At 49.1% G+C, this 27,729-nt stretch overlaps 1 protein-coding gene across 1 annotated transcript in view; it reads right to left on the reverse strand.

The window, feature by feature from the left end:
- The window catches only part of PTPRU (protein tyrosine phosphatase, receptor type, U), a 78,862-nt gene that overhangs the window by 26,769 nt on the left and 24,364 nt on the right, over nucleotides 1-27,729 (reverse strand). Inside the window, exons 8-15 of the mRNA XM_008568690.1 lie at nucleotides 18,600-18,709; nucleotides 18,078-18,279; nucleotides 17,627-17,729; nucleotides 14,648-14,921; nucleotides 13,958-13,994; nucleotides 13,022-13,160; nucleotides 8,639-8,668; nucleotides 5,227-5,384 (exon numbers count right to left, since the gene is read on the reverse strand). Coding sequence (XP_008566912.1) covers nucleotides 5,227-5,384; nucleotides 8,639-8,668; nucleotides 13,022-13,160; nucleotides 13,958-13,994; nucleotides 14,648-14,921; nucleotides 17,627-17,729; nucleotides 18,078-18,279; nucleotides 18,600-18,709 — 1,053 coding nt within the window. The remainder of the gene's footprint in view (nucleotides 1-5,226; nucleotides 5,385-8,638; nucleotides 8,669-13,021; nucleotides 13,161-13,957; nucleotides 13,995-14,647; nucleotides 14,922-17,626; nucleotides 17,730-18,077; nucleotides 18,280-18,599; nucleotides 18,710-27,729) is intronic.

Here is a 27,729-nt window from a genome sequence, read left to right on the forward strand (position 1 = left end):
TTTGCAGTGGTCATACCCCTGCCCATGCGCTCATCCTGACCTCAGCGTGCCTCCCCCCTCACCATCAGGCACATCAGCCAAAACACCAACAACCCCACCCAAGGGTGCATCTTCTCAAAACTCTGACAACACCCATTGTCCCCACCATCCACATGGCAAGTAGCCTGGTCCTGACACCTCTGGGTTAGTCTTGACTCTCCAACTAGTCAGTGAGTCCCCTGGGAGCACAGCAGTGTTTCCTGCCTCTCCAGGTCTCCCAACAGGACTCAGCAGCAAGGCATGCACCCACACCAACCTCACCTCAAACTCTCCCAACTCCCACTGCAGGACTCAGCCCAGTCAGACCCCTCCCTGTTCTGGCATGCCCATCTCCGTGCATTTGCACATGCCATTCCTCATCCATGCGTGCCCTTCCCTTCCCATTGTGGCCTGTCCAAATCTTGCCCATTCCTCAAGGCCCAGCATGAAGCAGTAGAAACAACAGTGTGCAATTCAGAAAAATCTGCATTTAAATCCTGGCTCTGCCACTTCCTGGTTGTTTTGATATTGGAGGTGCTCAGTTTCCCCGGGCTCCACTTTCAGGACACACCTCTGAGTTTCAACCCATTCACCAAGGTCTCAGGCCCCTCCCCTGTGCCCTCCCCTAGAGGAAAGCTACCTTGCAAGTTAGACCTATTTTCTGCACCAACAAGGGAAGAATGAGACCACAAGCGTCTGGCTTATGCAAATCCAGAGAGTGGGCATGCTCAGTAGATAAGCGTAATATAACCCTGGTAGCTGAATGACCTTCCACTAGAGGTTCTAGAGAGCACAGAATATTCTCGAATATGCCTGGTGCACGAGACACGACTTGACCAATGTACATGCTTCAGGAAGAGAGCAACTGAGCTTGTGCAAGACCAATGTCACATACCTGAGAACCACCCCCTTAATTGAATATTCATTAGATAGCAAAACTATAAAAGCCAAATCCCAGCAGAAGGCGGGGCTGTTGCTCACTTTCCCGGAAGCGACCCTCACTTCCCTGACTAAGGTGTGTGTACTTCACTTTGTATCGAACTTACTTTCAGCAGGTGGCTGTTCACTCTCCTGAGCCAGCCTGCATCCTGTACTGAACTTTAAGTGTGTGCATTTCTTGCTTTTGTGTTAAACTTGGTGTGCGCCCTGCTCAGTCTCTGGAGCTATGCCGCACTCTCTCTGTGGAACCTGTATTTCTTATCTGTTATATTAAACTTGTTTTCACTTTCTACTGTGAGTATGCCTTCCAATTCCTTCCTTTGGTGGAGTCAAGAGCCTGATAAGAATATGGGGTGGGTTGAGGCCAACTATCGGGCCCCCTGGACCCTACCTCCAATATCATTTTGACCTAGACAAGCGACTTCCACTCTCTCAACCTCTGTTTCCTCATTTGTAAGATGAAGGGTTGATAACAGCTACCAAGCAGGGTAAAATGGTATAAAATGGTGAAAATTTAATGAGGGAGACGACAAGGAGAACATGATTGATCAGTGCATGTCAATGAGTTCAAAAACTTAAATGAAATGGACAAATTCCTAGAGAAATATACCTTGCCAAAAGTGACTTAAAAAAAAAAATAGCCTGAATAGCCCTTTACTCCTTTAAATAAATGAAATTAGAAGTTTTCCATTTATAAAAACAAGAGAAAAAGATTGTTTTATAGGTAAATTCCACCAAACTTTCAAGGAGTAAATTATTCTAATCTTCCATGAGAAATGAAAGAGAAGAGAGACCCCAATGCATTTTAGAAGATGAATAAATTTTGATACTAGAAACCAGACAGGGATAATACAAAATATAAAAATTACAGGCCAATCCCACTCAGGAAGACAGCCTTAGAATCTTGAACAATAATGGGCCAGCCCGGTGGCGCACTGCTACAGTGCGCCGCTTGGGGGCGCAGTGGCGCTCCCGCCGAGGGTTCGGATCCCACATACAGACCCGTTCCCGCTCACTGGCTGAGCGAGGTGCGGGCGCAGCACCGAGGGTTGCGATCCCGTTGCCGGTCCCGGTCCGGTGCAGGCGCGACACTGAGGGTTGCGATCCGTTGCCGGACACGAAAAAAAGACAAAAAGGAAAAAAAAAAAAAGAATCTTGAACAATAAGTACACTGACTCCAACAGTACATAAAAAACATAATTCCCCATGATCAAGTTTAACTTAACCCAGGAATTTAAGGTAATTTTAAACATTAGAAAATCTAAAAAATCTCACTCATCTCATTAATAGACAAAAGTAAAAACATATAATCATCACAATAACTACAGAAAAAAACATTTGATAAGTTTAATGCCTTTTAGCAAAGTAAAAACTGAAGGGAACTTTGTTAACTTGATAAAAACACTTCTACCAAAAACCCACAGCTAACTTCATTCTCAGTGTTTAAATGTTAGAAGCATTCCTTTAAAGTCAGCAAAACAGGACAAGGATTCCTGCTCTAACCACTTCTATTCAGCATAGTACTGGAAGTCCCAGACAGTGCTTACAAAGAAACAAAGACAAAAAGTATAATAAATGAAATGGAAGAAACAGAACTGTTGGTATTCTCAGATCCTTTGACTATACTCAGAAAATACGAAAAATTCTACAGACAAATGAGAATTAGTAAGAAAGTGTATCAAGGAATATGAATATAAGATCACTATACTTACAAAAATCAACTGCATTTCTCTATATAAAAAATAATCTTAAATGTCACTGTTTTGTTTTGTTTTGTTTTGTTTTGTTTTGTTTTGTTTTGTTTTGTTTTGTTTTGTTTTGTTTTGTTTTGGGGCTGGCCAGTACAGGGATCTGAACCCATGACCTTGGTATCATAAGGCTGTGCTATAGAAATGTAGTATTTTAAAACTGTATCATTTGCAATAGAAATCAAAAATAAAGGACTTGGGGATATATCTAACAAAAGATGTACAAGATTTTATGGATAAAATTATTGAAAGACATTGAAGACCTGAATAAATGTGAGGATATATATCATGTTCAGGGTTGGAAAGACAATTTCATAAGATGTCAGTTCTCCCCAAATTGATCTATAGATCCAATACAAATCCATCCAACAAAGTTTTTCAAGGAACTTGAACAGATAATTCTAAAATTTATAAGAAAGAGAATGAAGACAGAAATAGCCAGTACTTCCTTGATGAAGAACAAAGTTAGGAGAACATGATGTTTCAGATGTCAAGACTTACATAGCTACAATAATTAGACAGTATGGTATTGGCACAGGAACACCAACTTGACCCACAGAAGAAAATAGGGAGGCAAAAAATAAACCACGTATATGTGGAAATGTGATATATGATAAAGGTGGCACTGTAAATCAGTAGTAAAAATATAAACGATGCCAGGATAGTTGGTCATCCCTATGGAAAAAATATCCTTACTTCATATCACACACAAAAATCAATTCCAGACCAAAATATATTTAAATGTGAAATGCAAAATATTAAAAGTTTCATCAAAAAGTAAAAAATACCTTATGACCTTGGGTAGGGAAGTATTTACATAAGAAAACACAAAAAGTAGAAAGCACAAAAGGAAAAGACTGACGAATTTGACTATATTCAAATAAAAGCCTCTTGTTCATACAAAGACACTATAAATAACCTGGAAAAATGAGCAACAAGTTGGAAGAAGATATTTGTAATTCATAAGTGACAAATGATTATTATCCTAAATATATAAAGAACTCCTAAAAACCACTAAGAATGCAACAGAAAAACCCAATAGAAAATTCAGTAAAAGACATGAACAGGCATTTCATGGAAGAAGAGACCTAAATGGCCAATAATGACTTGAAAATACGTTCAACCTCATTAGTAATCAGAGAAATGCAAATTAAGACTATAGAGAATTACCACTTTATATAAACCAGTCTGGCAAATATGAAGAAGGCTGGCAAATTGGTCTTGATGCAGCGCGGCAGAAAGTCTGACACACTGCTGCTAGGAGCGAAAAGAGGCAAAGCCAGTTTGGAAAACAACTTGGCCCCCTCTTATTAAGTTGAACACACACGTACTCTATAATCCAGCAATTTTACTTCCGGAATCTCACATGCAGGTGCTTCTAGAAATTCACGCAAGAATGTTCACAGCAGCCTCATTTGTGATCACAAGAAAACTAGATACCGATCAAACATCCATGGGTGACAGAACGGAGAAGTAAATTGTGATATGGTCATACAATTGAAAACTATACATCAGAGATAATAAATGAACTACAGCAAAACATCCACATGAATAAATGTTAAAAACAAGATGTTGAGTTGAAAAATAGAGTATTTCGTTTTTATAAAGCTTGAAAATGAGCTAAACTATATGAAGAAGCATTGTTTAGAGATATATGCATTCATGGTAAAACTACACCCAAAAATGCAGGAAAGTTACAAATGCAAATTTCAGGGGAATATTTATACCTAAGAGGGAGGTAGGAAAGGAAATGGGGAGGAGCACCCAGATGATGTTCTCCAACAGTGGGGTCCACTGGTGTTTGTTCTGTTATAATTTTATGAGTTTCGCTAACATTACTTATTTTCTTTTCTACAAATCAATACTAAAAAGAATAAGAAGATGTGGGATGAAGCTATTTATGACACGCTCCTAGCATGTAACAGCAGATTCACTATAGTCTGTGAATTCAGGCACAGCACTAAATGATTTACACACATTATCTCAGTCTTCACATCAGCCCTACCGGCAGAGATGATCTTTATTCCCATTTTACACATGAGGAAACAGAAACCCAGAGAGGTTCAGCAACTTGCCCCAGGTCACAAAGCTAAGAAGGGACTCTGAGAGGCAAGCCCAGGTTTCTGTCACTCCAGATCAGTCCCTCTCAGCCTCTAGATCTCTGCCTCTCACACAGTGAGTGCTCAACACACAGCGAGGCCACTCTGGTCCCCTCTGTTCACACAGCAGCACTTTGCTCCTCCTCCTTGACAACTGTCACAGTGGATCCTGCATTCCTCTTATGCTAGCAGAATTCCATGCAAGCTCCTCCAGTACACAATACAGAGACGCCACCTGTGCCTTCTCTGTACTTCCTGTGCCAGTGCTGGTACCCAGCAGGAGCATAATAGATGCTTCAATTTTGGTTCAGGGTGTTACAGAACTCATCCAATGTGGGGTGGGCCCCAGAGGGGCTCGAGCCTGTTGGCTCAGGTGGGGGCCCCAGAGCCATGAGGAAGGGGCAGGGGGGCCGGGCACTCACCCCGGGAGCTGTAGCCGTGGGCGTCCATGAAGGACAGGCCCAGCCGCTCGTCCTCCTGCAGGGTGCTCTGATCCGTGAAGCTGCGGTCCACGGCGCTCATCATGTGGGTCTTCTCCTGGCGGTAGTTGACAGTGGCCTTGTTCATGTTCACCGGCTTCCTGCAGAAGGAGTTGATGGGAGACACAGGCACTGTGTGGGGCTGGACAGCACCCAGAGGTGGGAGGGGAGCCCAGCAGTCAGGGCGCCTTGAGGCCAGAAGTAGGCAGCCATTCTAGAAGCATCTCTGGATGCTGAGGGGGCTCTGCCTCCACCCTTCACTCACCACACCCAGAGAGCTTCTGCCTCCCCCAAAGAGGATGGCAGAGGCCCTGCCCTGGGGACCTTTGCTGACAGCAAGGGATGGAGCAGCAGTAGCCTTGGGCTGGGACCCCACTCCTAACTCTCACTGGCCCTGTGGGCTCAGGAAATGGGAGGGGAAGTCACTCTGGGCCTAGTTCGATGTCACAGCAGATGGCCACCCTATACCACCCCACATCAGCTCAGTCCCGGAACACACCCTTCCCGTCTTCCTCTCCTGCCCTTCCAGAGACCTGCCCTAGGAATTCCTTTTTCTCCTGCAGTAGGGGTGGACTACGCTCCTCCTTCACGGCAGAGGGTCTGCCCAGTGCTCAGTTTTCCACAGGGCATAGAATGAACCCCAACCTTGGCTTCCTCTTACTCCCAGAACCCCCCAGGATGGTCCCTCTATGGACCACCAGATTTGAAAAGAGATCCACTCTGGGCCCATATTCCCACCACTGCCCACCAGCCACCCTGCTGCTGCAAGCAGCAGAGGGTAAAGGTGAGAAGCACGTCCTCCCTCCAGGCCCAGCTTCGGAGATGAGGACGGCAATTGTGACTCCAGAGGAACTTGGAGGAAAGTGGGAGACAGGGAGTGGGGATGCAGGGAACAGAGCTACCTGATAGAGGACCAAGCAACAGGCAAAAGAAATGACTTGCGACATGTTTCAAGGCTGAGGAAGAGTCTGGGGGCCCAATCACAGGGAAGGCTCAAGAGGAGAGAGCTGTTCACCTGCTCAGCCCTATAGCGTGCAGATGAGGGGTAGACATGAGAAAGGACTTCCAGGTTATGAAGGCTCAGAGACACTCATCCCCTCATCAGTGGGGATGAGGTCAATGAAGGCACCTTCTAGGCAGACAAAGTACAGTCAGCCTGTCCTGGACTGAAGAGTTGCCTGGGGCAGGGGAAAGACAGGATGACCTGTGGATGCCTCTCCTACCAGGGCCAGGATGTCCCTCCTGTGCTAAGATGACAGCTGTGTGTCCACACTGGGACCACTGCTGCTGGGCACGGAGGTGGGCACAGCCTTCCCAGCCTGGACGAGAGGCAGCTTAGCAGGCCCAGGCCTCCTCCCCCCAGCCCCACCGCCAGACTCTGGGCTTTGCCCTCACTGTGGCCCAGGATAGAGGCTAAGACCCCTGTGGGGGTGGGTGAGGGGAAGCCGCTGTGGCTGTGACCTTGACCATCTTGAGGGGGGAGGGAATTAGGAGGATACAGAGAAGGAGGAGGGGGAGCAGGAGAAAGTAAAGGGACAGTGACGAGAGAGATAAGAAGGGGACATAAAGAGAGGGAGGGACAGGCCAGACACCAGCAAACCACAGGAAGACAGACACAGGGCCATGGGCAGATGGCGGCCGGCCAGGCTGGCTGAACTATCGAGCCCAAAGTGCACCCGTCGGCGGGTGGACACTGGCCCAGAGGACAGTCTCCAGTGGGGAACCACAGGCTGTGTCCCCAGCTAGGGACTCCCAGCCTCCTTGGAGGAAAAACCACAAACACCAACCATGTCCACAGAAGACAGAACCCAGAGGGACACCTGACGCCTGCGGGCATCCGGCTGATTTCGACACGGGATGAGGCAGACACGTGGAAAAGTCCCGCATCCACTTTCAAAGACGACCCGCACAGGGCACAGGGAACGAGGGGGGAAGCGCCGCGTCAGCAGCTCCGCACAGCCGAGCTGGGGCTCAGCGGGCGCCCGTGAGACGTGGCTGCCGGCAAAGCCCACGCTGGGAACAGCGCCGTCAGCAGCAGGCCCAGGCAGGAGCAGGTGAGACCCTCTGTCCTCAGGGCTGGCCCGGGGCCATCAGGGCCTGCTCCGCAAGGGAGGGACAACAAGCACCTGTGGGGGGAATGTTCTAGAAGGCTTGCAGAGTAAGAGAAGCCAGAGGACAGTCTCCAGTGGGGAACCACAGGCTGTGTCCCCAGCTAGGGACTCCCAGCCTCCTTGGAGGAAAAACCACAAACACCAACCATGTCCACAGAAGACAGAACCCAGAGGGACACCTGACGCCTGCGGGCATCCGGCTGATTTCGACACGGGATGAGGCAGACACGTGGAAAAGTCCCGCATCTGCTTTCAAAGACGACCCGCACAGGGCACAGGGAACGAGGGGGGAAGCGCCGCGTCAGCAGCTCCGCACAGCCGAGCTGGGGCTCAGCGGGCGCCCGTGAGACGTGGCTGCCGGCAAAGCCCACGCTGGGAACAGCGCCGTCAGCAGCAGGCCCAGGCAGGAGCAGGTGAGACCCTCTGTCCTCCGGGCTGGCCCGGGGCCATCAGGGCCTGATGCTCCGCAAGGGAGGGACAATAAGCACCTGTGGGGGGAATGTTCTAGAAGGCTTGCAGAGTAAGAGAAGGCAGAGACAGAACAGTAGAGTCAGCAGGCCATGCAGTCAGCTGGGGGCCTGGGTTGTAACCCCAGCTCTGGCACTTTCTGCAACCTCGGACAAGTCTCTCAACCTCTCTGAGCCTCAGTTTCCTCATCTGTGAAATGGGAGTGACGATCGCTCCTCCTTCTCAGGGTTGCTGTGAGGATTCTGTGTCACAACTGAGCACAGGGCTTGGCCCAGAGGAAGCGCCCAGGAAAGGCAGGTCTGCAGAGCTGGGGCTGCCTGGGTGACAAAGGGCTTGTGGGGACCTGGGAGTCATCTGCGCTCGGGGCAGAGCTGCCAGTGTCGGGACAGGTCAGCCCCTGCCCTACACGCGGACACACACATGCCGTGGACGCCAGAGCGGGACCTGTCTGAGGTCATCCCTGGACGTGGATTTGCTCTGAGGTCAGGACATCCTTCTGACCACCAGGAACAGTTCAAGGTCATAAGGGGCTTCCCGGGTGGTGGAGAAGACACTGAGGCTCGGGAGGTTCCACGACTTGCCTAAGGCAACTCAGTGGATCCAGCTCTGACCCCGTGACCCTGACTGCAGAAGCAGGGCCCCGACTGCACATGAGGTGGCCTGGAAAGCAGGTGGACGCCAGACGAGGCCGGGTGTGGGGAACTTGAGCCAGCAGAGCGGGCAGGGCAGGAGGTCTCGCCCTAGGAGGGGACTCGAGGCCAGGCGGAGCTACTTACGGGTAGTAGGAGTAAGCATAGTGGTCTCTCCTGGCAGCGTGCAAAGAGAGAACAACACAGTTGTGTCCACGGTCCTTCCAGCAAGGCCAGGCTGAGGCCATGCCCAGCCAGCAGGGAGGGGCCCAGGCAGGGACAGGACAGGTCAGAAGGTCCTTTCTTGTCCCAGGGACTGGTCAGGCACAGATGCTGAGGACCAGGACTGATGGCCCTTCCCCAAGTCTCAGATGCTGAGGAAGAGAACCTTCCAGAAACCTCCCATGCCTGCTGCTGGAGTGAGGAGGAGGTGGGGAAAGGGCCTGGGGGGACGCAGAGCTTTTGCATACAACTGTACATAGAGAGAAATACACGCACGCACGTCCATGCATAAACAAACCACATGTAGATCCACACTCATACATACACTCACACACAGAGAAACACAGAGACACACACTCATACGCACTCACAAATGCAGACACACACACATGCAGATGCACTCTTACACACACATACTCAAACACATTGACATACACTCACTGACACAGGTGGATATTCACACACACATACACACACACACAATCGAGGGTAACTGCGCTCAGCAGGGGCTGCTCTCATCCCTGAAGACAGCCCCCCAGCCTCAGTCCCTGCAGTCCCCTTGGCCACCTGCAGGCCACTCTGCCCCCAGAGGGGACAACCCTTTGCATACACCTCTGCCTGGGAGGGAAAGAGTTGCTGGAAACAGGGGCAGTGTGAAGAGGTCTCCAGCTGGACGCCCAGGGCAATCCTACGGCCCACCCTCACCCACCATGACTGCCCCTGGGTGTGGGGTCCACTAAAGGAGCCAGGTCACCCCCTCATGGGGCACCCAAAGCATATCTTGGATCAAGAGCCCTAATGTTATCACAAAGCGCCTGCAGTGAGAAGGCAGAGCAGGGCAGATTCCTATTTCAGATAAGGAAGCTGAGTCACAGGGAATCATGGGCCGCCCTGGGACTCTCTGGGGGTCAGTGGCGGAGTCCAGAGCAGACTGTAGGCCTCCAAACGCCTGTCCCAGGACCCTGGCCCTGGAACCTCCTCTGTGCTCCCTCCCAAGGCCCCATCCAGGCATGCTCCAGGGTCCTCCATTCACCACCCCCCACCGACATCGCCCCCTCAGCAGGGACTCCAACAAATGGCCTTCTGCCAGGAAACCCTGCAGATTAAGGGACAGAAGGAGAGAGCAGAGCAGAAGACTGAGGCCCATCGAGGGCAGGGGGTTGGCTCCAGGTCACACATCTCACCCATCCGAGGGAGGGAGGGGAGGGTCTGGGGACCTAGGGCTGGTCACAGAGGCACCAAAGGGGAGGGGGGATGGTGAAAGGAACAGCAGTCTTCTGGTCTCAACTGAAATGTCATAACTTCAAAAGGGCCTTCCTGACCACTACCCACAATTGTCAACTACATTATGTCCCCTGTATTCTCTCTGTCTCTTTCCCCTCCACCCCCTACCCCCAGGCATCTTACTCTTTTCACAATGTGTAATTACCTCATCCTTTGGTGTTTTATCTAGTTTAATGTTGGGCTCCCTACTAGCTACAAAGTACAAGAGGGCAGCAGCCCTGTCTTTTACGCCTATTGGATCCCCAGGGCCCAGCACATTACAATCCCTCAATAAATACTTCGCTGAAATGAGTAGAAATAAATAAAAGAGCTTCGCCTCCATGAGGTTCCTTCCTAAAAAAGTGAGGTTAATAATAATCCCCCCACAGGGACTGCCGTGAGCTTAAGCAACACGACGCACATGTTCGGCAGGCGCCTGCATGCAGCTCCTCCCTGCCTCGCTGGGCTGCTGAGCTGAGGGACCTGAATCCACTAGACCCTGGGGACACACAGCCAACTAGGCAGAACTTGCTCTGCCCTCATGGAGCTCTTAATCCAGCAGGGAAGACAAATACTGAGCAAAGCACTACAAGTCAGTACACAAAAAAGTGCAGGGTGGAAAACAGGTTGCAAAGGAGAAGAGGGGGATGTGGGGACCCATGGAAGCAGAGCCAGGGTTGCCCCACCTCCCTTCCACACCCTGGAGTTCCCCCAGGGCAGGTGCACCCAGTCAGGATGGAGAGTCTGAAATCTCCCAGCTGGCCCCTAACTGATTCCCATAATCAGCCCTGGGCCCCTCCTGCCTCCAACAAGGAATCACAGGAGGGTAACTGCCCTCCCTCAGCAACCGCCTACTCTGTCAGTTACATTCGCGCCCCAAGTTGACCTGAACACCCCATCCCTGCCAGAGCTGCTCTGTCCCATGACACCCACAATGCAACCTGGGGGAGCCCTGAAGAGCACAGTGGTCCCTGAGGCCAGGATAGGATCCAGAGGGATGTAGTAAGTTGCTACAGAGTGAGATTGAATGGCTTTTAGAGAAGGTAAGGAGGTACAGGGCAGGGGACATGCATCTTAGAAGATTCTGGGGTAGCCTAGAAGGGCTTATATGCTCACATGACACAGGGTTTGCTAGTGAGGTCCTGACAGCATCTCTGATCCACCCTCCCCTGAGCCCACTGCTCTCTTTGCAGGGGTGGGTGATACCCCCACTCTGCCAATCCTCTCACCTACTAGATTCCTAGGATCTCAAATACCACCTGAAACCTCCTAAAATCTGACCCCTCCCTTGCAGCCCTCTCCACCCCCACCTCTGCTGGGGAGAAGTACAGGGACTTGCCACTTGCAGTGCACCTACTATACCCAGACTTGCCACTTATCAACCAAATGGCATGAACAAGTTGCTTTAACTATGGTTTCTTCATTCATAAAAAGGGAGTCAGACCTGCTTCAGGGGTCAGGACACCAGAAGGAAATGTCTTCTGATGTATCGTGAGTGCCAAAACAGTGCCTGGCACATAGTAGGTGCTCAATAACTAATGTTCTAATGGCGATGTGTGTAAAGTAAAGCTCCTGGCACATAGTAATTAAATGATAAATGAAAGTTAAATGATTAAATGATAGCTGAAAATATTTTCTAATGAAGCTGCACAGGGACTAGGGAAGGGAAAATCAGAGCTAACACCCTAGATAGGCCATCCCCTCACAGCACCCCCACTCGTTGGCATGCCCCATCACCAGACTCTCTCTCCTGCTGGTGCCTGGCCTCAGGCAAGGAGGCCCCAGCCAGCTATCTCTCATCTCTCTGGATCCTACTTATCTGCTCTCAGCAGCCCAGAGATCCAGTGCCAACTCACCCATGTGTGCCCAGCCTGGCAGCATCAGGGGTTGCAGAAGCCAGAGCCCAGGTAGGGAGGGGGCAGAGCTGGCTCTGCCTCTGGCTCCCCGGGTGACCTTGAGCAGGTCCACGCCCCCTCTGCACTGCAGCATCCCTAACCCTCAATTACAGTGCTTGGACCCACAGGGTCCTGGGGCTGCCTAGTGAGGAATGAGGTGGGGTGGGGGTGGCATGCAGAGGGGTCTCAGAAGCCCCTGCCCTGCCCCCAACCTGAGCAGCTCCAACCTGCCTCAGACTTCATCTTCTCCGTGTACTGGGCTCCAAGGGGAAGTTTTTTGTGCATTTTGAAGACGGGTTCTGTTGCTTTAAAAAGATTTGAAAACCGCTAGACTAGATGTCCTTCAATTATCTGGCAGCTCTCACATTCTGGGGCTCTGAGCCTCTCTACAATTCTAAAGTCTAAGACTTTTAGAATCCCCGACCATGGATTTCTGTAACTCCAAGGTTCTAAGTTCTGGATTCTAAGATGTGCTGGGATTCATGCTGCCCTCTGCAAAATGCACTAAGAAACACATGCTGGGCAAACAAGAGGCTGGACCTTTGAGTCTGGGGACGGTAGGACCAGAAAGGGGGTTTTCTCTCAGCCACGGCCCAGGAAGATTTCTAATGATACACAGTAACAGGGTCTGGAAGCTAAGACCAAGAGAAAGTGGGTCCTAGAAAGAGCCTTGGATAAGGACCCTTTGTTTGAAGGGAAGTAAACACCACCCCCCTGCTCAGGGTCAACCACACAATCCCAGGGTCAGAGCAGACAAGTTGGCTGAAGGTCTGCAGGGGGCTGGAAATTCAAAGTCAGATCACCTCCACACCCTCCCTGTTGGAACTGTCCTAGCAGGCACAGGAAAGTGGTGACCACTTCCAGCACAGCTCCTTGGCACCAGAAACTGAGCGCCCTTCCCTGGACAGTGGCTCCTGGCACCAGCCAGACCTGTGCTCCAGCCATGCTGCTCCAGGGCAACTCCATTTACTGAGTCTCTGGCTTCCCATCGCCCAGCTTGTGTCCATCGGCAGACCTGATGCCCAGGCTGGCAGCCCTCTACACATCCACCAGGCAGCTGCCCTAACAGCCCCAGCCACCACTCCTCTGTGCCCACCAGGCCTCTGAGGGGCAGCAGCCACTGGTGGGCCAGGGCGCCAGCCTCACTCACCCCTTGCGGATGATGACAATGATGGCCCCCAAGAGGAGGATGAGGACGGCAAGTCCCCCTGCGCAGATACCCAGGATAAGCCCCATCTCCTCCGACCTCTGGGACACTTCCAGGGGCCGCTTGCTTTCCTTGCAGGCAGCTGAGGAGAACAAAGCAGGACAAAAAATCAGAGGGGAGCTAGGGACCACCTAGACCCTGCTTGCAGGAGTCTGAGCCCCAAGCCTGCACAAACACACGTGCACAAGACAACTGCCCCCATCTTCAACACGTGTCCTGCCTTTCAGTTAGATCTGTCTCCTCACTGCCCCTTATACCTTCTGCATTTCCGTGCCAGGGTCTTTACTTACACGGCTCCCCTTTCAGGAATAGCTTCCCCCTCCTCTCTACTTTCTCAAATCCTCCCCAGCTTTCAATGGACAGGGAGGAGGAACACCTGGGTCTTCAGACCCACTCTCCTGCCCTCCTGGGAGATGACAGGGAGAAAGAAATATGTACCTAGGGCATGGTTGGGGCATCTCAGGATGAGAAACCAACTACCTTCCCTGACTGGAATCAGGGACAATCCCTAAACCACAGGGTCCATGCTGTCCCCACCTCTCTCTCCACCAAAAGAAAGGGGGGCAGACACAGAATCCAGAACCAGCACCCAGTAAGCATCTTCCCCAAGGCCCAACCATAATGGTTCCCCCTCCACAGGCCTGTTCCTGGACCTTGCCAAGGTGCCTCTGTAACCATGGGGGGTATTGGGGGCCTGCTGCCCAGCCTGGGAGAAGGAGCCCTTGAAGTGGGGACCAAGAAGGGAAACTCTCCCTGACCCCAGGCCTGCCCACCACCCTCCTTTGCTCCCACAGCCCTGGTCCTCAGGACCCACCACCCCGGAGCTTAGCAGCTGAGAAATCTGCCCCTGAAGGACAGAAGGAACTCAGCGGCACTTACCTTTCCTGGCGATGCGGATGCAATTCAGCCGCGTCTCCTGGAGGCACAGATGAGGGTCTCAGCACTGCTGAAGCCCCCACCTCACCCTCCCCAGGGTGGGAACCTCACACAGCCTGATGAGGCTTTGTCTGATTTTTTTTTTTTTTTTTTTTTTTTTTTTAATAACTGAGGACATCCCATCTTGCAGGAGGGCCTGAGGGAACCTAGAAGGAAGATGCCTGCAAAGACAGTACCTTAGGAAAGGGGGATGAGATCAGAGGCAGGAGAGAAAGAAACAGCCTGGGAAAGGGGGCAGGGACTAGGTCCGGAGGTCTGGCTAGGAAGGGGGAAGCTGGAGGGAGATATCTGAGAAGGAGGAACCTGGAGCATAGGGTGGGGCTTCAGGGAGGAGGAGGTGCCTAGGCCTTGAGGTGTGAATGCAGGAACGTGAGATGGGGCCCGAGATAGAAGGCAGGGCCTCAGGAAGGGGCAGGGACTAGACTGGGGACCTGGAAAGAAAGTAGGATCCTGGGAAAGAAGGCTCAGGACAGGCCTAGTGCTCAGGAGGAAAGAGCTGGGGCTGGGAGGACCGGGCTAGGGGAGGGGCGGAGCCTGAGGTCTCCAGTCTCTGGTGGGCCAGCTCCAAGGTGTCCCCAGCCTATCGTCCACCTCCCCCGACCGCTCCCACCACGACCTTGGATGTTCCCTCACCCCCTTCAGGTGGCTTGCCGCCTGGAAGTAGATAAGGTAGGCCTTCCTGGGCTCCAGCGGTGGGTTCCAGAAGCCGCGGTAGGTCTGGTTATCACCCACAGTGAAGGGCATGGCTTCGGGCAGGCTGCTGGCCACCAGTTCAGCCCCGAAGTAGTGCACCAGGCCACGGGCCAGCGCCGCCTCGAAGGTCAGCGGCACTGGGAAGCAGTCCTGGCCACCTGGCTCCCGCCGCAGCCGCCGTGGCCTCTCTTCCTCCACGATCACCTGGTACACGCTGGACAGGGAGCGGAGAGTGCAAGTGATCACAGGAGGCCAGAGGACCAGGAGAGCCATGTGGTGACTACAGGCATGGGCTTTGGGGACAGGCCCACCTGAGGACTAATCTCAACTGGGCCCCTTACTAGCTCAGCAAGTCACTTAACCTCCCTGGGCCTCAGTTTCCTCTCCTATAAAACGGGGGTGATTACAGGACTGTTCCATGAGGTAGATGTGAAGAACAGGCAAGTTTAACAAGCAGCCAGTGTTTGTTAACTGTTATTCCTGTTACTAACCAAAGCTGAGAGAGTCATGGGCTTGGTTCAGTGGAACCAAGCCATAAGGTTCCCGCCTCCTCAATGAGTCCTCCTGTGTGTGACACGGGACCTGGGAAACTGAAGCTACCGATGGCTCCCTTCTGGGCCTTGGTAAATTACAGGGTTAGGTCAGATTCATTCATTCATTCAGAAAGTGTTTACTGAGCTCAGACATTGGGCCCTATGCCAGGCATTTCAGGATCTGGGCTTCCTGGAACAGACCTCTCATGAGAAAGACAGCCACTAAGCAAACAGGGACACTCCTAACACTACATCCCTATTACCCTCTCGACCCTGTTGCAGCCTATAGTCTGCAAATAGGAGCCCCTTTGTCCCCGGGTCCTGACTGCTCACTCTGATTTGTGTCCCCTGGTCCTGACATCTGTGTGTCAGCTTATTTTATCACTTTACTGAACGGCCATTTGCTGTGAGCTCCTCCAAATCCTCAATGGAGCAAAAATGAGAGTAAATACGTGAATGCCGACAAATTTAAGTATATCCTGTCACAACCCCGGTCACATCTTGGCATTCGACATCCCATACTGACAGCCTCTGCTCTGGGAACCAGGAATGCCTTTTCCTTGCCTTCCACCTATTTCTTTGGAGCTTCCGAGTTGTGGGGAATCATCCCAGAGTGTTGGTCACCAGCCTATTGCCTGTCATTAGCCCACTATAAACACCAGTCCAAGTCCCTGTCAGCCTGGGGAAATTGAGGCAGTCGGGACCCAGGGCTCTGATTTGCAGACTGTAGTCTGTGACAGGGTCAAGGGGGTACTAGAGATGTAATGTTAGGTGTGTCCTTGTTTGCTTAGTGACTGTCTCTCCCAATAGAGGTCAGTTCCAAGAAGCTCAGACCACTAAGTGCCTGGCACACGGACCACTGTCTGAGCTCAGTAAACACTTTCTGAATGAATGCATGAACCTGGTCTGACCCTCCATTTCCACAGGTTGAGACCAGGCTTCTCCCAGCCCTAAGTCCCACCAGGAGATGATGATGATGAACATTAGCCGTGAACAAAGTGCATGTTAATCTGGATGACCCCATTATGCAGATAAAGAAATGGAAGCTCAGGGAGGTGAAGAGACGTGCCCAGGGACAAACAGCCATCCTGCCTCTCCCCATGTCCTCCCCCCTGCCCCCCTCCCCCAGCCTTGCCATCATCATCCCTGAGCACGTGGCCAGTTCTGCTCACAGGATCCCTCAAGAGGACAAGGAAAGGAGAAGGGTTTCCCAAACCCTCACAGATTCAGCTGCACAAGGGCCCTGAGGCTCCAGCAAATTCAAAATGCCCCACCGTCGCCGACTTTGTCCTGGGTCTTCCCTGAGGGTCTGGGAATCAACCCAGGGCAGGACTTACAGTGGCAAATATGGGGTAGACAAAGCAGGAGAGGAGAGGAGGGGATGAAATAGGGGGTAAGGAGGTGAGGGGCTCCAAGGGTACCTGGGCAACTCACTACCTTCTTAGGGGGCTGATGAGGACCCTCTCACTCCCCACCTAAAGGCTATCACCCTCTCCCAGTGCATGTACCTTTGTAGAAGGAAAGGACAGACAAGATGGGCAGGCGGACTCTATGACTTCTAGAAAAGGCACAGGCTTTGCAGACAGACCTGGGTTCCAGATCCCATCTCTATCACATACTAGCTGTGTGGCCTTGGGGGCGAGTTATTTAGTGCAGTTTCTTGATGTATAAAATGAGGGTCATGGTACCCACTCCACAGGATTGGCACAAGGATATGATTTCATGCACATAAAGTCCCTAGCACAGTGTCTGGCTAACAATAAATATGTGCACACACTTGCACACTGTCATGCTCTCTCACACATGCTCACACCTCCTCACCACACATCACATGTCTTTATCACAAAGACACACCTAGGCTCACAGACAGACACACAAACACACATCCCCCATCTTGTCTCCAGCACCTTCTCTCCAGCAGAGGCAGCCACTGTGGTATCAGCAGCCCTGGCTTCCTCTGGGGAGAAGGAAGCAGAGAAGCCAAGCTCTTGGCCACTCCAGAGAAATGGCACCATCTGGCCAGCTGCCCTGGCCTTCTAGAAAGTCCATTCCTATGTCTCCAGGAAAAGAGCTAAGGAGAAATGAGGCCCCAGAGTTTCACTTCTCCAAGGTGTCTGAATGAAGGCCCGCTATAGATGCCTGGACAGTCCCCTCTCCAGGTAGAGACCTCATGACAGTCACCATCAGAGACCCAGGGCCTCAGAGGGGAGAGACCACAGGCTTTCCACCTGCCCAGGATCACAGAACATCCTCCTCCAGACACTCTGAGCCCTTAGTGGGAGACTGAAGGAGGACAAGGGTGATCTGGCCTGAGTGGGGGGGTCTGGGTCAGAGGAGGGGTCAGATTCTACCCTGGCCTCCCGCCCCTCCATCCAGGCTTTCCCACCTGATGGGTGCACCACGGCCCTGTGCCGGCCTCAGCAGCACGGTGATGGTGTTCTCAGACTCGCCCAGGGGTGACGGCATGTCGGCATAATCAAAGCTGGGAGCTGGGGAAGGGGACAGGGACATAAGCATGGAGGCTCCAGCCTCCTTGATCATGTCCTCAGATCTCTTCCCCTTCAGCCTTAGCCTCTTTATTCCCTCTGACATGAGCTTTACTGGCCCCTGACCTGGGGCACTGACTCCTGACCTCAACTCTCTGATTCCACTGACCATAGTCTCCAGACCTGTCTTACATAATCCTCCCTGACCCCTGACTTCAACCCCTAAATGGCACACTTAGCAGGGGCCCTCTGTAACCACCCCCAGTTTACCCCACAGTTCCCCTCTGCCCATGGAACCCTGGGATTCCAGGCCACCTCCAAATGGCCAGGCTGGGGTTGGGCAGGGCTCACCTGAGATGTTGGTGGTGATCTCGGTGAGTGCCGCCTGGCCAAAGCCTTTGCCTGTGCGGGCCCGCACAGAGAAGAGGTAAGTGGTGCCCGGGTGCAGGTTGGAAAACACGTGGTAGGTCTCATTGCGCAGCTTGGAGATTGTGCGGCGTGGGCCCGGCACGTTCACCACCGGGTCTGATGACTCGATGCTCTGGTAGCTGATCTGGTGGCAGGATGGGCAGGTATCACTGACCTAGTAGGCTCCCAGCCACCATGTGCCAGGAGAGCTAAGATGAGGCTGGGCAAAGGGAGAGGGTCAGTGGGACTGTGGATGCCATCAGGCCAGGCTCTGGATACCTTCATCTCTAATTCCTGACTTCCCCATAACCTGCAAGGCACAGACCCTGGCCACAGTTGAAGGACCTGTGATGATCTCCTCTGTCCTCCCCATGCACCTCCCTCTCCACGCTGCTGCAGCAGAGAGAAAGGTCATCCTCCCACCTTCTACCAGGGGATCCCACTGAAGTAGGGTCCCAAGCCCACCTCGTACTGAGTGATGAGGCCATTGGGTTCCTGGGGCTCCTCCCACTTGAGGAAAATCATGTCCTCCAGCGGAGTGAAGGTCAGGGACTCAGCTGCAATCCCTCCAGGCACTGCGAGAGAGAGGCGGCAGAGGGCAGGGGAAAGTGGGCTTTGGCGCCAGAAACCTGGGTTCAGATTCCAGCCTTGCCACTTCCTAGCTGGTTCATTTGGACTACTCAGCCTCTCTGAGCCTCACTTTCCTCATCTGTGAAATGGGGATGCTGAAACCCCTCCCTAACCAGAACTAAATGACATGATGTACATATATTCCCAAGGCAGACATCAGCAATTTCATGTGGTTCAAACAATTACTGAGTCCTCCAAAAGGGTAGCTGGCATTTTCATTTCTGTGCAGGTTGCATTCAGCCAAGGAGAGTGTTTGAACGCTCCTATTTTGTTCCAGCTGGGTGGTTTTCGGAATATATAGACATTTGCCAGACAAATGAAGACAACAATTGCACTAGTGTATAAGAGTTACAGGTGGAGATGTTTACTTGTCTAAAAATTTCTAATTACATAAACAATATGTTCAATGTAGAAAGTCTAAATGAGCATAAAGAAAATTAATGGCACCTACAATTGCATTACCCAGAGATAAAGTTAACATTTTAGCATAAACACTTTGAAGAATGGTTTTGTTTTGTTTTGTTTCATTTTTTGTTTTACTGTATACTCTTAACAGCAGGCACAGCAATTTTGTCTAGGAAGAGAATGGTCTTTGTTTGAAAAAACACCTTCATAAACCATTATGGGGAAGCTGATGTCCTAAGGCAGCAGAAAGCAGAAACTAAAATAACTATCAATGAAAACTAAGCTGCTCTGTGTTAAAATGAACAGTTTACAAAGCAACACCACTACCCACCCATCAAAACAGTAAAATGAAAAAGATAATTCCAACTATTGGTGAGGATGAAGGGCAACCAAAATTTTCACACACTGCTAGCAGGAGTGTAAATTGCTACAACCACTTTGGAAAACTGGCTATATCTACTAAAGATGAACACACACCCTAAATCTAGCCATTTCACTCCTAGGTATAAACCCATCAGAAATGTGTATAAGGATTTTATTTGCAACATTATTCAAAATAGCTGAAAACTGGAAACAACCCAAATGCCCAACAATAGTAAATAGGATAAATAAATGTGGTATATTCACATAATCAACTCTACAGCAATGAGAATGAATTCTCTAGAAATGCATACACAATAAGGCTGAGTCTCTCAAGCATAAAGCTGAGAGGAGAAGCCAGTCATAAAAATACACACTGTATGATTCCGTTTCTATAAAGTTCAAAACCAAGCAAAAACTAATCTATGGTGTTATAGGTCAGGCTAAGGGTTACCTATGGGAGGTGGTGACAGGGTGTTTCTGGGTGCTGGAAATGTTATTTCTCGATCTGGGTATGGGTTATCTTAATGTGTCCAGTTTATGAGAATTCACTGAGTTGACCCTTTAAGAGAAGCATATTTCCTATAATATTACACCGATACTTTGATGAAAAGTAAAAACTATTAAATAATGAGCAGTTATTGGAGGGGGAGCAGGAAGAAGAAGAAGAGAAAGAAGAAGATCACGAGGCCCAAGTGAGGCCAGGCCAGGGTGGGGTGACGCGGCAACAGCATACATGGGGGTACAACATACCAGGATGCAGAAGTCAACAGATTTTAAGAATGAGGTGGTCTGACGTTCAACTTGAGGTTCTTTGTAATGCTCTGGGGTAAATCCATCCTATCGTCACTCCCACCCCCAGCAATCCTCAGCATAGGGCATACACACTGACTTAGGTGAGTGGGGTTTTGTGGAAACCAAGGAAAGAGGTGAGTTTTGTGTCTGGGCCAGTACCGTACAAAACAGATAACGGTACGTGAGGGACAGCAAGAAAAACTATAAACTAAGGAGTTTAGGGGCACCTGGGGATTTGTAGGAATCTGGGGAAAGGCTTTGGACCTATGCTGGCATTGGAGTATAGCTGTTAAGAACGATCGTACAAAACAGATAACGGTACGTGAGGGACAGCAAGAAAAACTATAAACTAAGGAGTTTAGGGGCACCTGGGGATTTATAGGAATCTGGGGAAAGGCTTTGGACCTATGCTGGCATTGGAGTATAGCTGTTAAGAACGATAGCTGTGAAGCCAGATGGTCAGGTCTGAAACACGCAGCTCTGCTACCTATCTACTAGCTATGTGACCGCATCTGTGAAATGTGGACAGTAATAAGTAGCCTACCACATGGGGTTGTCAGAGACTACATGCATTAATATAAGAATAGTGCTTGACATATAATAAGTGCTTAGTATCAGTTTGATACAGGCAGAATATTGCACCCAACGATGACAGAATACACACTTTTTTCAAGCACACATGGAACATTTGCCAAAATTTAACCATATGCCGGGGCATAAAGCATAGATCAAATTTCAGAAGACTAAATTTAGAGTATATATTCTGACCACAGTGGAATTAAAGCTAAAAATCAATAATCAAAAAAAAAATTAGAAAAGTCCTGATTGCTTAGAAATTGAACAATGTAATTCTAAAATAACTCTCGAAGGACAGGGAGAGAGAGCACCAGTCAGCGGCCTGGAATCATTCCTTTTGTGCCCCCAAGAGCTCAAGGGACCCCTAGAACACTGAACAGGCAGTAAAGTATGTGCTTTGGAGTCGGGCAGGCCACATTTGAATCCTGGCTCTGTTGCCTGCATCTGGCAACAGAAGCTGAGTCACTTCACCTCTCTGAGCCTTAGTTTCCTCAACTGCAAAATGGGAAGATAACAGGCCCTACTTTGAGGGTCACTGTGAGATTTAAGGTAATACAGGAAAAGCATGCATGACAATGGCTAACACAATAAGCCCTCAAAAATGTTAGCTATTTTTTTAGTAACACAGTTCACCTCCTAATTCAAGATAATCCTAGACGATATCAGGCCAGTCTGAATACCCATTTCTGTATTTTTCTTAATTTATTAATTCCAAACTTGTTCTGAAACAGCTTATAGTAGTACATATGATGCAATAATATATAGAAATCAGGATGACGGGGGAAATGAGAGCCAAACAGTTCAATAAAGCCAGAGAATGTTAGGGAAGCAGAAATGCATGCCATTAGGTCCTATGTGGGGAGTCTAAAGATAAAGTCCAAATTCAGTGGTGAGTTTTCTGTCTGTCAAAGTGAAAAGGGAAATACAATCTGTTATGTAATGATTCTGATAATAGTGGCAGTTAACATTTATTGGGGGCTTTGGATGTGCCAGGCTTGTTCTAAAGGCTTTAAAATGCTTTATCTCATTCAATCCTCACTATAATCCAATGAGACAGGAGCTATTATTGGCCCTGCCATACAGATGCAGAAACAGAAGCAGAGAGATTAAGTAACTAGCCCACAGTCACACAGTATGTGGTGAAGCTGGTATCCAAACCTGGACAGGCTGGCTCCAGAATCCACGCTCTTAGCCACACCACTACCCTACCTCCCCCTGAGGAACTGACTGAAAAACAAAAACAAAACAAAAAAGTACAACAATGCCTCATGAAAGAGACAGTACCCCAACTGCGGGGAGGAGCATGCTTCTATTCTTTACAGTCTCTTTATGTCTCCACGAAGCCAGAAAGTTACCCCCATTTCATACATAAAGAAACCAAGGCTTCTAAATCAAAGCCAGGATCAAGACAACAGGCTCAGTCCCTAGTCCTGCATCTGCATCGACCAGCTGTGTGATCTTAAGCAAATCTCTGGGCCTCAATTTCCTCATCTGTAAAATAAGGGAAGATGCCAAGATTACTTCCAGTGATCCTTTTCTCTCAAACACCCTGATTCTGTAAAATGCAGTTTCATTACACTCAAGTTCTGTGAGCACCTGCAAACTGTCACCAATTAGAGGATCTCAGGACATGCCTTAACAAACAGGTGAAAAAGTTCTGCACTTAGCCTCTTAAGAATTAAGTACAACTCTAGTATCATTTTTTCTATGATTAATTTGTTCGGAATGTCCCTTATAAAGAAGATACAAAGGGAGACATCAGCCCAGGCTGCTCCTAACTTAGGAGGACCCAGGTGACACAGTTTCAGATGCAGGCCCCAAGTATAGCACAATACAAGATACTGTCCCCACTCAGGAGCTTTCCTTGCTTCCCTGGCCCACAGGCAAGTGGCATGTCTCCAGTCATATACTGGGCCACCAGAGAGTTCAGCACCTGTGAGAAACAAGGGCTACCTCTTGACTGGCTCTCTTCTCTCCACAAGCAAGACACATCCATGTCCCATCCCATATGGACATCAAAGGGCTGGCTCCCACAGCTCACTGCAACCTGACGGCCACTGGCTGCAAACCCATTTACCACACTTATGTTTTCTCTCCCACTGCAGGCCCACAGAGATTTTCCTAATTTTTTAAACATAGTTTTGTTTTAACCCATCATTCCTACATGTTTGGAATGGAGGGGGCAGATTTTGTGTGTGCTCACTCACCATCTTGCTCAGAGGTCGTCCCAGGCCCACAGAGATTTTCCTAATTTTTTAAACATAGTTTTGTTTTAACCCATCATTCCTACGTGTTTGGAATGGAGGGGGCAGATTTTGTGTGTGCTCACTCACCATCTTGCTCAGAGGTCGTCGCTTTATTCTCTGAACCTCTGGCTCTGGTCCCAGCTGCCCCATGTGTACTGCCCCCAGATGTCTATGGGAGCCAAAGTACCACTGCCTTATTTGCACTAGTGAGAGTGGGTCTCGATTCCCTGCAGCTCTGCTCACACCATCCCCACCCCTGGAATACCAGCCCCGCATTCCTTTCCAACCTTTCAAGCTTGGCAGAAGCACAACGCTTCCTCGCCCTCCTGTAGCATTTAAGATGGGCATCAAAAGTGCAATGTAAATTGGTAACACAGGCTGGGTGGAGACTATGGCAAACAGGACAGTAGGTGTCCCATCCAAATGGGGCAGCTACTCCTCAGCTCTAGGTGATTGTTGCCATGCAGGATGACAGGCTCAGGATTGCCAGATCCTCCCATTTTTCAAGAGAAGCCAGAAATTCAGATTTTTATGTGAAATCTCCAGATTTTTAAATACTGGCAACCTACTCAAGTCTCTTAAAGCCACCCTACAGAGCCCAAGATAGCAACTTCTTACTTGGAGGATGAAACTCCCAACTTCATAGGGGGCATCACGTTCTCCAACAGCTGTGTTACCTCCTCTCTACCACGCTAGACTGAGGGGTCTTTGAAAAGAAGGCCCATGTCTCTTTCCTCTCCCTCCCTACCCAGATCAAATCTGGGCAGATCTGGGGGGCTCAGACAGTTTGTAGACTACAGACTGGTATGTTGATTGAAGGGTGTGAATCCATGAGTCTCTCTGTGTTCCAAAAACCATCTGGCACCCAGATACACTCTTGTCAGCTGCAAACACACACTGACAGAACAGAACTTGGAGACCTCAAAGCCCCATCCCTCTAAACTCCACAGGGCTACAGGCCAGTCAGAGATCAGAGGTCAAAATGCACCTTAAAACAAAGAGGGTAACATTTAACTTCTATTAGGCCAAAATAGTTGATTTTTAATAACGCAAATGAAGATGCAATAACCCTGAAACATTCAAGTTTTTCTCCTGGAAGGAGCTCTGCACTGGGGTCCAGTGCACCAAAGTTCACATTCTATTTCCAACCCTCATTAGTTCTGTTACTTCAGACAAGTTACTTAACCCCCTTTGAACAATGATATCAGGTTCCTGGACTAAAAAATGGAAATAATAATGCCAACTTTGAAGAGAAAGTGTGAGAGTTATATGAGATAATGTGAGTCAAACTGTCCAGCCTGCAGGAATTAATAAACACGTGTGCACTAACGTGAGACACCGGCAGTAATATAAGTGAGTACAACCATTTTAAAGCAATATATGTCAAAGCCCCATCTTTAACTGCTCCTGAGCATTTATCCTAAAGAAATAACTCGGGGGCGGGCGGGGGGAAGAACTGCGAGCACTAAGTTTTTCAATGTGGTATTATTTATAATAATAGAGATCTGGAAACAAATAGTCCAGCAAGAAGGAGGCACTCAATGGGCTTCTACAGTCAATAAACATAATTATAAACAACATAACACATGTAGCAACACCAAACAAATGGAGCAGAATACTGAATGCTTGTTACATCCCAATGACAAGGGTATAAAAATGTGTACTGTAGGCATATGGGCAGAGATATGAAGAAGACAGAAAAATTAAAACAGCTGTTGGGCTAGGATGGTAAGATTTGGAGTGATTTTTCTTAAAAAAAAAAAAAACATTTTACTGATGCTATACTTTTTTTTTTTTTTTTTACAGTAAATAATATAGGGGGAGGGGAGTTTCATGGGGATGGAGAAAATGACAACAGCTGGCCACAACTAAACAACAACTGACCATGGTGCCTAAGCAAGGAGGGGGCGATAATGTCAACAAAGCAGAGCATGTGATTAAGAGGGGCGGGATGAGGTGTTTGCACAGTGTCCGCCTGGCCTCAGCCCCAGCTTCCGTCCTGGCCAGCCTGTGAAAAGTGGTTAGCAGCGCCTGGCACAAAGTGGGCTTTCAGCTCATGATGGTGGCAGCTGCTTCTGCTGTTGTTAAAAACGCTGGATTGGACATCAGGAGATTCAAACTTTGGTTCTGGTTCTGCTATGGACTCACTGTGCAGATCTGGGCAAGTGACTAAATCTCTAAATCTCACCTCACTCATCTGTAAAATGGGAGTAACCAACAGCCATCCCTGTGAAACCTGGGTTCTTGACCCACTGCATGATCAGAAGCAAGTCCTTCCCCTGTCTGGGTTTCTGTTTCCTATCTGTACATTAAGGGGAGTGCCATAGAGGTTCTCTATGGACTCCCAAACTCTGATTTCTATCATTCTCAGTGGCAGACCAGAACTGCCTTTGAAAAGTTAAAAACACCATAATAATGACAACTGTCATTTACCGAGTGTTTACTGTGTGTTAGGCACTATTTTTTCACTTGCATTTAATACATTTACATGCAATTGCCTGCATGCAACACAAAACACTGGAGAGCTCCAAGGTTCAGGCTTCACAACTCCTCTCTCTTCCATCTATACACATTCCCCGAAAATCTAAGAACTAAATCAGGGTTCTCAACATCAGCATTATCGACATTTTGGATTAGATAATTCTTTGTTGTTAGGGACTGTCTGTGCATTGTGGGATGTTCTGCAGCTTCCCTGGCCTCATCCCTTTAGATACCAGTATTATCCCATCACCACCACCCAGTTGTGGCAACCAATATGTCTCCAGACACTGCCAAATGTCTCCTGGGAGATAAAATTTCCCCTAGTTGAGAACCACTAGCATAAAAGATCTCATCCAGTCTCATGGCTTTAAATACCATCTATCCCATCTCTACACTGACAACTTTCAAATTTATATCTGCAGCCCAAAACTCTTCCCTGAACTCCATTCATATATCCATCTGCCTGATGAATATCTCCACCTGAATGTCTAACAGGGACCTCAAAGTCAACATGTCCAACACAGAACTCCTGATCTATGACACCCCCGTCCAACCAGCTTCCACCACACTCTACTCCTTCTCAGTAAATGACACCACCATCCTTCCAGCTTTGAAGTAAAACACCGTGGAGCTATCCTTGACTTCTATTTCCTCTCTCTCATCCCATATCCAATCCACCAGCAAATGCAGTCTGCTCTACCTTCAAAATGAACCTAGAATCCGACTACTTTTCGCCACCGCCACCACTTCCACCACACTCCAGCCACCACCATCTCTCCGCCAAATCACTGCAGTAGCCTCCTCACTGGTATCCCCTCTGGGACCCTGGCCCCCTGAGAGTCTATTTTCCACAAAAGGGCCAGAGTGATCCTTTTAAGCAAAAGTAGGTGATGTTCATAGTAGCCTCCTCACTGGTATCCCCTCTGGGACCCTGGCCCCCCGAGAGTCTATTTTCCACAAAAGGGCCAGAGTGATCCTTTTAAGCAAAAGTAGGTGATGTTCACTCCTGCTCTCCAAACCCCACAACGGCTCCCCAGCTCACTCAACATAAAGTGGCTCTGACACCCCATCCCAGCTCAACTTCAACAGCTTCTCCTGCCATCACCCCCTCAGTCACTGACCCAGTCACTGCAGTGACACTGGTCTCCTCATGCTCCTCACACTTGCCAAGCACACTCCAGCCTCCAGGCCTTTGCGCTTGCTGTTCAGTCTGCCCGGAATGCTCCTTCCCCAGTACCCCCCAGCTCTCTGCATGGCTCAGTCCCTCACCTCCTTCAGGTCTATGCTCAAATGTCACCTTCTCAGTAAGATAGTCCCTTGAGCCTTTTTAAAATAACAACCTTCCAACCCCCACTCCCCTCCCTATTTTATTCCTCTTCATAGCACTTAGCTGACAAACTGTATATTTCACTTGTTTACTTACATGTCATCTGTCTCCTCCTGCCAGAATGTGAGTTCCATGCAGAGTTCCAAGAGGAACTCCCCTGCTGGAGGCTTTTATCTGTCTCGGTTTCAGTCATATAAGCCTAGCAACTACAATAGCACCTGGCACATAATAGTCATTCAATAAACATTTAATGAACCTTCAAACTAACCCTACATGGTAAAGATAATTATTATTCCCACCTGACAAAATAAGAGGACTGAAGCTAAGAGAGGTTAAGTAACCTGCTTCAGACTCTAGAAAGCAGTTCCCACTGGAACACTCTGACCCACCACCCAAGGGTCTCCCAAAGGGTGGCATTAAAATGGATTTTAGACGATTCACAGACCAGGTTTTAAAAACACTTAAGGATATCAATTGGCAAAAATAAATAAACCTTGACCTAAACCTCACACCTTATCCAAAATAAATCAGGAATTTAAATATAAAATGTAAAGTATAATGCTTTAAAAAAAAAAAAAAAACAGAGAAAATCCTTGAAAGCTAGGGCTAGGCAAGTAGTTCTTAAATTTGCACCAAGTGCACAATTCCTAAAGGGAAATTTGATAAATTAGACCTCATCAAAATTAAAAATTGTTGCTTTGTAAAAGCCCATATAAAGAGAATAAAAAGAAAAGCTATAAACTGGGAGACAATATTTATAAACTATACATCCAGC

This window comes from Galeopterus variegatus, unplaced genomic scaffold (assembly GCF_000696425.1).
Source record: "Galeopterus variegatus unplaced genomic scaffold, G_variegatus-3.0.2 Scaffold431, whole genome shotgun sequence".
Lineage (NCBI taxonomy): Eukaryota > Metazoa > Chordata > Mammalia > Dermoptera > Cynocephalidae > Galeopterus > Galeopterus variegatus.